The 12148-nt window shown below is 45.6% G+C and overlaps 1 protein-coding gene across 21 annotated transcripts in view; it reads right to left on the minus strand.

Moving 5' to 3' along the window:
• MBNL1 (muscleblind like splicing regulator 1) overlaps window positions 1-12148 on the minus strand; it is a 218705-nt gene that overhangs the window by 19886 nt on the left and 186671 nt on the right. For all 21 annotated transcript variants that reach the window (XM_079100951.1, XM_079100950.1, XM_079100948.1 and 18 more), the window contains one exon: window positions 7108-7308. In XM_079100951.1, coding sequence (XP_078957077.1) covers window positions 7108-7308 — 201 coding nt within the window. The remainder of the gene's footprint in view (window positions 1-7107; window positions 7309-12148) is intronic.

Raw genomic sequence — 12148 nt, forward strand, 5'->3', positions numbered from 1 at the left:
GAGAGCAACTTTAGTACTGTATTTATTTTATTGAATTGGAGGGGATAAAAGCATAACCAGGAAGTTCATAATTTAAAAAGCAAAAGCGACCAAGCTGTTCTGCAGCACAATGGTCCTCTCTGGCAGAGAGAGCCTCAGAATTGGCAGCAGCGCTTCCTGAAACAGATTCCCAGCACCTAACCAGAGCCGGGAGACAGGCACACCTAGGCTCAATGAGAACAAGAAGCTGACGCCCAAATACCAAGTTCACGCTGAGCAAATGCCACAGCATAACACAAAGCCTCCTTCTCTGTTTAGCAAGTCCATGCCAATGAGGCCTCAGCCAACAGGGAACCTGGACTAGGTGAGCTGCGACCTTTCCCCACTGACCTTAGTTCTGAGTAATCCCCACCTTCCTGAGCTGCTCCAAGAGGAACCGGCAGCAGAGGAACTAACGCTCTGGCTTTCAGTTTAACTAGCTCTGTGCACACTGACAAGAAAGATCAAGAGTCCGTCTGTGTAAGTTCTTTGCGTGTCATTTCTATAGGCTTAGGACTGGCTTACTAGAATTCATACTCTTCACTCCTCTGTGGGCTACGTAGAGGAATGAATTAGAAAATAATTAAACAGTTGATCATTAGCGATTACTTTAGAGCATTTCCCAAAGTCAGCCTCTTGTGAGGGTTCAAAGTCAATGGTTTTCAACTGTTTAATATTTTAATTTTTTGTTTGATTTCCTCCTGACATAAGACATGGGACAGAAGAAACATATCAAAATTGTTATTCTCACATTACCTATGCCTCTGAGAAACATAAAGAAGAAACAGGAACCTCCTGTGAAAACTTGCGCCCGCGGGAGCTGCAGGACAGACGGACAGGAGGGGCTCCGGCGGCCAGCCCACGTCTGCACTGCTGTCCCGTCCTCAGAGATTCGGGCTTCCCAGAGCTTCCAGAGCACACTGTCCTCCAGTCTCCATCGACAACGGACTCCATCCCTTGACTGATGAACAGGGATTGGCCTGTTTTCTCTGATAAATTCAAGAAAACTGTAAACTGCGCCGAAGCCCGAAGAAATCTTTCAGATGTAGAACTGCATTAGCAATACATGACTGAAAATTGATTTTAACAAACTTAACCTCGTAATTCAAAGCAGGATAAAAGATGATGAGATCTACCACACGGGGAGTCTGAAACAGAGAAGGTAGAGCACGTCTAAAAATCCTAATGGTATGGTTCTTTCCTTCCCCTGTCTTCCTACCCATTCTTCCACACGCACACATTTTTCAAGAGTGTAATTAGGGTATAGTTACTGCTTGGTGGCCCTTTATGGCATGAGCATTTAATCATTCTGCTAAGTGGTCTGGAGTGACCATCCAATAGTCTGCACAACATAGGTAACTCAGAGGAGGCCGGGATTATTTCCAATATTTCCATCCTACAAATAATATCACAAAGAATACATTCCTGATAAAGGAATTTCTAATCATTTTCTAAGGATGAATATGCAAAAATGGCCTTGGTGAGTCAAAAAATAAAAGCATTTTCTAAGTCTTATAAATGGTTTCAAATCTGAATTAAAGCAATCAGATATATTTAGATAAGCATAAAATGTGACTCAATCAAAAAGAATATTGAGTCTTTTACTCAACTGGCATTTAGACAGGATTTATTTTATACATCAGGCAGGTTTATTGAGTTCAACAGAAAATGTGTAAGAGGTTGCTTTTCAAGTAAAAATCAGTATTCCAATAAAGACATTCTCTAAAAACATTTAAGTCCTAAAACATCTATGGAATAATTATAAACTCTAAAGAGTCTATTTAAAAAACAAATAAATCTCTTTTTGTTAAATAAATAGCAGTGATACAGTAGAGAGAAGATAGCTTGGAGTCAGAGATCTTGGGTTCCAGTTCTGTCACTTTGCCAGCTATGGAATCTTCAAAATGAGAACACTATTAAGGCCAATTTTAAAAGGTCATGATCATTGCAGAAGATAAAGCATTCTTACCTTATAACACACCACACAAGTTCCATTACAATAGACAGTTCTGTTATTTGATCTCTCTTTTTAAGTATGACAAACATGTTTCAAAATGGTCAAAATAACAATAGGTTTTATAATATAAGGTGTATTAAATTCCGCAAGTGAGGTGCTTGGGTCTAAGGAAACTAATGTCAATGTTTGGGTTAATTCTAAACTGGACTGACAACTGCATTTTTTTTTTTTCTTTTCTGAAGAGATCCCTTGGAAGCAATATTCCTTGTGTTCACCATATTTGTGTAATCAACTCAGCCATTTTTGAAGAATAATATCACAAAACAGAAACAGAGACCTAATTATAATAGGTAACAGGGACTCAGTCTATTTTAATATTTGGGACAGTCAATTTAAACTAAATATCAGTATTAGGGACTTACTGAAAGACACATACATACATGTTCAGCAATTAGCACCATGACCTTCATTTTCAATTAAGCTTGAGCCAACATGACACTTTAAAAAGTAATACAGGATAACCAATGATTTTATCAGTGTCTACAGCATTTATGGTGATGAGTTCAAACTGTAGTACAAAAACTTTGTGCTTTCAATTTAAAAAAGATTAAAATCTCCACGTTTTAAAATTCTGGTGATTCGTGGAAGTGACTGCATTTAATTTACTGTACAATAAAGTTTCTAAGTCTCTAATGATGTGATTCTAGTTTTGGTCAGTACATAATCATACAAATCTGACCAATTTTTTTCCCCTTCAATAAAGCTACCTACTTTAACTTTCTCTTAGGATTTCTGTTAAGATCAAAGGGAAGTTTTCTTTGAAATCTAAAAGTGGACCCTATAATTATTATTTACGCCAGAGAAGACAACTTGCTTCAGTATAGTGTGATTTATATTTTACATGTTTGATATATACATATATATGCACACATATACATATATATACAAACATATACACATATATGTATATACATACATATACACATACGCATATATATATATACACACACACACGTTTTGTGCAAATTTGACTTCATGAAGATAATCAAATGTTAATATGCAGGAATGACCAATAGAAGAATCACTAAACCTACCTCCAGGGGTTCAGTCATTCCTGAGAGAAAGAATTCTGCAAACCCTCCGGGACGGGAAGAGGCCAACCCTAACCAGCCCCTGGGTGCAGGAACGCTCACCTCCAGGGCTACTTTTACTGTATTTTCTAAATCGACTCCGACTCCTGTGCGCAAAACTTGTAAGAGTTCACAGTAATTTTCTTGGGAAATTGAAATATTACATAAGCAGTAGCCAAGCGTTTCCTACAAAAATAGAAAAGCAAGGCAATCCTGCCAATAAGCCTCCCTGTATTACGGGAAGCTTCTGCTTTTCCAGTCTTCCATGCTTCCCTTCATGCTGAATCCACTGGACCCCGGCGAGCTCCGACTGGGCCGCCCCCACAGCTCTTCAGCTTGAAACGCCCCATCCTGTGTGGTGAGCATCACCTCACCGTCTGCCCACGCAGGCCCGGGGACTCCTCTGGCCAACGTGCGGTGGCAGTGCACAGGAGCCACAGGCCTGAGTCCAGCTGGTCCTGATCACGGAGTCTAGTGTGGCAACGTGAGGAGAATTTACTTGATAACAAGGAACTTCAACTGAAAACAGGAGAACCCAAGAGGTTTGCCCGCTTCTTGGAACAGCTAATGGCTTTTTCTCGTGAAGACCCTTGACGTGAAAAAGAAGTAGCTGACTCATGAGCCATCTAAGGTCTTCCTAAGCGCTTGGAGTCTGTGGCCACTGGGTTGGCTGACCACTGCCGTGGACACGGTTTACTCCGATAATCATCAGTCTACCTAGATGTGCGCGTCCTCTGCAGTTCAGCAGTGTGTAGCACACCTCCTGTCTCGGGTGTGTCACGGTAACTGTATGTGAAGCAAACTGTTCACTGGCCCCTCCAGAGCCAGCCTGCCGCAGACACTAGCTGATCTGTGCAAAAAATGAACAGCGTCCCAAGCGGCAGGGCAGACCTACGGAAGAAGCCTCGGAGGAGGCCCTTAGGGTGACTTCAGCAACCACCCTAAGTGGTTCCAATCTCCCTGGAGCCTGGGAGCCGGAGCACTGGGCCCAGGAGCATGAGCAGGACGCCAGGTGGTCGGCTGGGATGTGCAAATCGTGGACGTGCTTCCTGGAGGACCTTCGCATGTGTTGAAAGTTTCTCTTCAAGTTAAGATTTCTGTTTGGTGACCTGGTGGGCCACCGTGCGCTCTGAACAAAGGCACCTATCTGTCCGAGACGGACTGAGGGCTGATGGGCTGCAGGACCCCTTCCTCCTTCAGGCACCCAGGGATGCACAGCAGCAGGAGCTAGCACTGTTCGCCTGTGGCCCTCTCACAAAGGCTGGTAACGGACAGTGGCGGAGGCCGCACAGCTGGTCCTCGGAGGCTCTCACTAGAAGGATGCCCCGCGGTTCTCCACTGGATGCTGCGGGGTCGAAGCGCACACCATCCTTTGGCACCCTAAAACTTACTGTATTTCTCACAAGTAGGTCAAGCCCAGACTGCCCTGATGACCAACTCTTTGGCATGAAGCATCGGCAGGACCTAGAGACCCAGTCTTTTCTAGTAGCTACCGATCGTAGTGATTCCCTAAGATAATCACTGAGGTGAACTTGCTAGGAGATTATAGAAAGGCATCACAAGGTCACAGATGGAATTTTAAAAGCCACATTTCAGTGATTTGACATTTAAGAGATTAACTGTCTTCAGAGAGAACTACAAAGTCTGAAGTTTAGAATATAGGAAGTACATGGATACAAAGTCTTTTTGAAATAATAAAGAGGAAAGGAAGATAGACGGATAGACAGACAGACAGATGGCTAGCTCAAGTCAGGCATATGTGATACATATGTGTATGTGTACACATTTTCCAGTACAAGTTTTAATACATTGCAGCTGGTGCTACAAGCAAGAAAATGGCCTAAATGTCCACAGAGTGTTCTAACTGGAGGTGACTTTAAGATCAGGGGGTACAAGCCCCTCTTTTTACATGTGAGGAATATGAATCCTGGAGGTTTTGAGAATCTCAGCCCAAGCTCATCTAACTAACAATCTCAGAATACCAGAAGCATTAATGCTTAGTTTTCTGTTTTCCAATATAAGATTTTTTTTTTTTTTTTGTAGCATGGCATTGGGTCTCGTAAACATGTCAGTTCTTCTAAGTAATCATGTAAGAATCCGAAGTATTTTAAATTTCTCTACTGTGTAACAGCAGTGTAGTAAAAAGAGAAAAGAGTGACAAGAATTAGGTAATGTCCTAAATGATGTAGACCATTTTCACCTAGACAAAACACGAAGTTTAAAATATGTATTAGAATAGAGTACAGGTCTCAAGCCCATAACCGAATGCAGGGCCCAAGAGTAAAGGACTGCCGCCTCCCCTGCCTGACCCCTACCCTCCACCGGCAGTGTCAGCAGCAGCCAGGGAGATGACCTGAAGCCACTGTCTAGGACAGCATGGCGCAGCACGAAGAAACCCTCCCTGTCACACTCAGCGTCCTGGTGGGCGGGGACAGTGACACTGACTCTGATCCTGTGGACAAAGTCACACAGGACACTGTGCTACCATCGAGGACTGAGGAAAGGGGCACTTGGGCCACAGGGAACTGGCAGCCGATGCAGCAGAAGGCTTTTGTCACGGCCACAGCAAGACACCGGTGAGCACCAGGTCTCCCTTCCCGCCCCACACCACCCGAGGCAACAGGGCAGACTGCCCACGGCTGAGGGAGGGTCGGCCGTGCAAGAGCTCTGCCCACGTGGCCCAGCCTCCTGCCCGCTGCACTGGCTCAGTTTCTTACGTATCATCACTTACGGATAATTAACTCACTGATGTTCACCAGCCCCCTTTAACCGATCAACAATTGTGCAGAGTGCACACTTTGCTTTAGAAAGGTCAGGGGAAACACAGCTGCTTCGAAGGATGAGCACCCAGTGTTCTGAAATATTTAAAATGCATTACATTTTGTCCCAATTCATTTGCAAACAGAATTAGTTAGTGAGCTGCTCGTTCCGTACGAGTGGGAATGACAAACCACCTGAAAGCCCAGGTGCGTCCCTCTAGCAAGGACAAGCTGCTGCCACTTCTTCCCCTCACTGCCTCGTAAGCCACGGCGGCCACAGCGCACTCCTCCTAAGCCTGCTCTGAGGTGCACAGTGGGGGCGCCTGTCGAGTGCATGGTTCAACGTGCTGGAAGCCGAGACCCTCTTCAAGGAAGGAGACAAAAGTTAAAAAGTCAGATCCTGGTGCTTTCTAGCTAAGTTCCTGCAGACTGACAAGCCACTCTCGCAGACAGCCGCCTCCTCGGGGGGTCATACCTGCGGGACCTCTGGGTCCTAGGTCCTGCCCCCACGGAGAAAGGGGGAAAGGCCGTTTGATGCCAGTCTGCATCTTTAATTAATACTACCATTTTCCCAAACTATATCTGTAGTTTACCAAACCCATTAATTCAGCCATGCTGAAACTGAGCAACCACGCAGAGCAAGATTTATCACTTCAATTTCTTTCTCATGTAGCATCAGCACAGCACGTGCATCTGACCATCCTTGACAGCAGGACTCAGAGCCGAGCAATTTCCTATTGGAAATACTCTGAGAAGAGCACGTTTCACAAGGATGCTTTGGGGTTTCAACCAAAATGTGCGGCTCAGGAAGAAACTCGCAATGCCAGATTTCAGAATGTTTTAACAGGAATGCCTGTTACGTTTTCAGGAGAACGGGGTTTTGGGGACTGGTTCGATTTGCTGGCTTTGATGGCTGGGTCGGTAGCGACGTTCAGGAAATACCCGCTCTGTGCCAGACACTTTTCTAACTCTTGGAGGCAAGGGTATCGTCGCCAGCGATCTGAATGGCAGGGAACTGCCCCGCGGTGGGGTGACAGGCGCACCCTGCGCGCCGCCACTTCTACGCTCTCCTGTCTCTCCCGCCACCGCCTCATCAAATCCAACAGGCCTATTTTCTTGTAAAATGCTACGAACACTAAACCAAGTGCTGGTTCTGATTGTTTCTTTGTTCTCACCTTCTGGGCTGGGGACAGAGTTCACACACTAGGATGGAAACCACGAGACACTGACAACCCGTGCCTACCTCCAGTCTGTCCGTCCGCATCAGCTTCTGTGCGGCAGCCGCCGCAGCGGCAGGCACCGGCACTCCAGGATTCCCAGTAACCAACATGGGTGCCGTTGGCAAGATCTCTGCTGGAACCAGGCTGGGAGACACAGGTCCCAGGTAGGGATTAAAGGCTGCTGATGCATTGGTGGCTAAGCTGGGTGCAACTGAAAACATTGGCTGAAAAGTAAAACAGAAAGCCAAGTTCAACACGCGTGAGCAACAGTTCAACCTGCTATCCTTCATCTTTTCACCCATCCTTCCATTCATCCCTCTATCCCTACTCCATTCCTCCTTCCTCCCCCCTTCCCTTTAAATCCTGTGCTTGTTTACTCTCATTTAGGAGAATAATACTCTGTTAAATAAATATTCATCAAACTAATGTATTTTTTTCCCCTAAAATATAATAGGTAAAATCCATTAAGTCGTTCACAGGGATTTTGAAGTCTGGGGTCCACAATACTTGGGATTTCCTTTAAGGAATAGATCAGATCAACTATTCAATGCAAATACTTCTTGAGGTCCCTTATCTCCATCTTTGTTCTGATTTAATCCTAGAAACCTAAGAAACACACATTTCATAACTGCAATGTTAGGTGAGCCTGAAAGACCCATTTATAAGTGGTAACAGGTGTTAAGTGTCCTATTATCTGGAATAAACAGAGAAGTCCCGGGGGGCTTAGGAGTCTCATGGCAGTGTAAACTGTACATGAGTCTCTGGGCTGTGACAGGTGCCGGGAGCTTGGCCTTCAGAGTGGAGGAGAGGGTACATGGACATTTCCTGGATGTGGGTTTTCCTGAGGTCAGGGCAAGTGTCCTGCCAGCCTGTCACATCCCTGTGAGACATTCGACAACAAATTTATCTCACTAGGGAGAAAAGAGTCTGAAATGTGACGTCTGAAAGAAAATGCCTCTATGGAAATGCTACAAGGATCAAGGTACGACTTCTGTCAGACGCAGGAGGATTGTTTCCATCTGCTGATATGCAGATTTGCACTATCATCAAACACATCTGTTCCTGCACAGAACTGAACTGTTTACCTTAGGTCTGGTCTAACCATTCGCCCTTGATTGACGGAACACTTTCAGTAGTTCCGATTCGTAAAGTTTAATGCTCTGTATAATTAATGTTTGTCTCTCAAACACAAAAACCCATGGACGAAATGGATCCTGTTCTTTAAGGTAATTTTTAGTGATGCTATTTTCTTTACCTGATGAAAAGGAACAGTATCATAGTACATTCTTGGAATGAAAGTGGCCATCAGGTTGTATTAGATTACATCTCACGTAGCTAATTCTTCCCTCTGATCTGCATGAGAAGTGACGTGATGCCAGAGTATATGTAATACTCAAAAGAGAGTTTTGGATTACAGCTTTGTGCAGTATATGGTGTCGAATTACAAAAGTAATTCTCATAGCACAAAAGAAATTTGTTAGAAAACAAAACACTTCCTTTTTCCAGCCTGGCTGTCATTCATCCCATATGCAGAAGAGTGAAAATAAGAACCCAGGGTTCCCTTTCGCCGAGGGTCAGCAGTTTTCAGCAGGGGGCTGATGCTTCTCCGGGGATGCCCAGCGACGTCTGGAGATGCCCTGGGTGGCAGGAGCCCCCCAGTAGCTAATGGCTGGAGCCACTTTACTTTTCTAGGATGTACCCACATTGCACGAGGCTCAGACCCAAAGCTCCCTGAAGACTACCTGTGCTCTGGCATCGCCTTACTTCCGCCAGGGAAGCAGCAGCTGCGTTTGCCTGCAGCGACAGAGCCCTGGCACACGGGTAGGCTCCTGCAGCCCCCAGGACAGTCCTCGCAGCAGCACATCCAGCAAAAACCCCCTGTGCCAAGGCTGACACTATTCTCTTGGCTTCACAAACTGCTTCGGGACAAAACCTCACAATTAGTGTACACATTTTTAGTAAGAATAATGTGACAAAAAGGATATTCAATGCACAGTTTGAGTCACTGGGGAGAAGAAGCAACACACCATAGACTGTCACAACCTTCAGGTTAACATACTTAGGCCTCTGAATGCGTGAGTGGTGTGGCTGGCTGGTCTGCCTGGTGAGGCCTGGTGCCTACAGGACACCTGCAATCCTGGCCCATCCCTGCCGAGAGGGGCTCCCTGCAGGGAAGGGCATCAGACAGCCAGCAGCCCAGGGAGGGGCGGGCCATCCCCCTCCACGGCGCCTGACCTGGCTGCAGCGGCTTCACGCTGCTCCTCTCTACTGGCTGCAGAGGCAGCAGCGGGACTGGATCGGCCTGCGCAGTGAATTCCTGCTGAAACTGAGTTTCTATTTAAGAACGTCCCTCCGTGTGACATGTGCACTGTTAGCACTGTCAGATGCAGTCATGAAACCCAGCCAGAGCAGCAGTCTAATTTCTGTAGTAGATGTTTCAGAACTGTAAGAAGCAGCTCAGAAAAAGGCTAGTTCATAGTAAGAGGAAGGAGCTACTTAGTGTCACTCCCCTTTGCATCTGGCTGCTATGAATTCGCACTATTTACAGATAGCACACGTTGGAATATTTATTCCAGGGAGTTATTGAGATGTTCATGTCACTGCACACAATCTAATACAATTACTTAAAGGCACAGGTCAAATGTACAAATTTATTTGGGAAGGAAAAAGCACTCTCATTTCACAAAATACCAGCGGGCCAATAAAATTCAGCTTTGTTAAATCTCACTAAACAAAATAAAGTGAAAATCTACAAACATATGATGCAGCTGCTGCACATAATAGACAACACTTTTATTATATGAAAATACTGATCCTATTAACTGGCAACAATCTCACATCTGAATTGCTTCTATATACTGTCACGTGAATTGATTTCCTGAATTGTTTCAGCAGAACAAATTCGAATCTGAAGATTTTAATGACAGTGTCCCCAAATAAAGTCTGTAGCAGCTTTTAACAACCAGAAACATCAACTATTCAATAGGCATTATCTCAAATTGCTCCCTCTAAGGTTAAGTAGAGCTGTTTACTGAAGGACCACCAGTCGCAAGAGCTCTGCATTTTGGAACTTGATTGCAAAAGCTGCCATTAAAAAAAAGTACCACATTCCTTCCATTCTTTTCAATTTTTGCAAATTTGCTACCTGGCTTTTGTTATAGGGAACAGGTGTTGCTCAGCAAGCACCTCGTGGAGGGGTCCCAGCCACCCCGGAGGAAGCCCTCAGGGAGGAGAGCCAGCTGCTTCTGCACTGACGCTCTGCCACAGCTGTCCCGCAGAGGCGTCAGCAGGAACCGGCGCCCAGGCCCAGGAGCATCAGGTGGCACCTATTTTCTCTACAGTACCCCCGAGGACAACACGGAAGTGTTGAAATTGGTGTATCTGATACCCTTGTGATAATGGTTCAGTTGTCTTCGTTCCCAGAAGGCACTGGAAGGGGGCTTACGACTGCCTTTTCCCGTGAACACCCTCCGCAGAGAGAAACAAATGGCAAGTTTACTAATTTTGGCCATTTATGGGTTAATCACTTGTTTGTTTTAAATTAGGCATTATGCTTCCATTAAGTCGAGCTCCGTTATAAATAAAACCTTATTCAACTTCACATTATAAACCTAGTTAACTAAGCAAACGCGATTATTGTTAGTAATTCCCTATGTGTCCTGTGTCAGCATTGGCTGAGGGCTCTACCTGTGGCAGTGTATTCAATCCTCATCACACAGCTTGGGCACATTTTTTCTCCTTTTTGCTTTTCCATTGACTGACGGGTGGGGTGGAGGTACGAGAGGGGACTGTGTAGTCTCAGCTAACTCCCCAGGACGGGCACATCCCAGGTACGGAATAGACATTTGCTGAAGGAACACCTGCTGGGTGGAAGAGCGAGTGGATCACTGTGCCATCAGGTGGGTACCGCTCACCAAGCTCACGTGTCCAGAGTCACAAACGAGTGACTGGAAGGCCTCAGTTGGAGGGTGTGTCTGATTCCAGTGGTTCTGGAGTCAGCGGCTGTCACATAATGGACCAGGTCCCCTTCCATCCCTGGATGGCAGTCTGTGAAGGCCTGGGCCACTCCTCCTCTGAATCCCGAGTGGACCAAGGAGGAGGCAGGGTTCGAAGGTTCCTGGGAGATCCCAAGCCCACGTGCTCTGTGGCTTTCCACAGACACAGGTTCCCTTCCCTGCTTCTACCTAAGGTCTCCCAGGAGACGTGTTCCCTGGGGTCCTCGTCTCCCAACATGGTTTCTCTCCACGTTACTGCTACTGCTGCCCGACCCACCTGGCTAGTTCTGAATCATGCTTCAAGAATCAGGACTCTTCCTGATCTGCCTACACCACATGTAGGGGCTTTCCCTACCTTCTGTTCCCCAAATGCCTCAGCCCCTGAGAGCAGCACTTCTCCACCCACGCCCGGGTGTAAGGAAGACCACCGCTCTAACTAGACTGCAGACTCCCGGGCAGCAACCCCTTGCCTTGCGCCTTGTGCATCATACACATGTATGTATAAATACATACACGTATGTATCTGCTGTGACTGGCATCTCTACAAGGCCGCTACGATTATTGCTGAACACATATTGGAGTGAATTTGCTAAATGCTTTGTTTTGCCACAGAAATTAACTAGCAAACACATTAAATATTTTCAAGAACAGACACCTGAGTGTAAGGAAAAAAGAAAAAAGATTTATATTTCCTCTCTTCACCTCAATGGTCACTTTCATGACCATGACTATTTGGAAATTTAATGTGTTTTGTGTTTTGCAATTTTTAATCCTAAACTGCCTAAGTTTCCGTAGTGATGATGTTGTAACGCTGCAGCTATCACAGGGATTATTTCAAAACACTATGTGAGACAACCTTCATTTTGAAAACGCTGCTTAAAATGTGTAATAAAATGAAGGGGTGACAGGTAACATAACATCAGCATTACTTGAGACTTATGGAACACCAATTTCACCAGTCAGGCTTTTCTAGATTGTGTGTGTGTAGGAGAGAGGGGGAGGCGGAGGGAAGCACCTCCCTGTGTCCAGGGCTGTCCTGAGTGTCAGTGAACCGTTATCTTGAACATAA

The sequence above is a fragment of the Sciurus vulgaris genome (genome assembly GCF_902686455.1).
Source record: "Sciurus vulgaris genome assembly, chromosome: 10".
Lineage (NCBI taxonomy): Eukaryota > Metazoa > Chordata > Mammalia > Rodentia > Sciuridae > Sciurus > Sciurus vulgaris.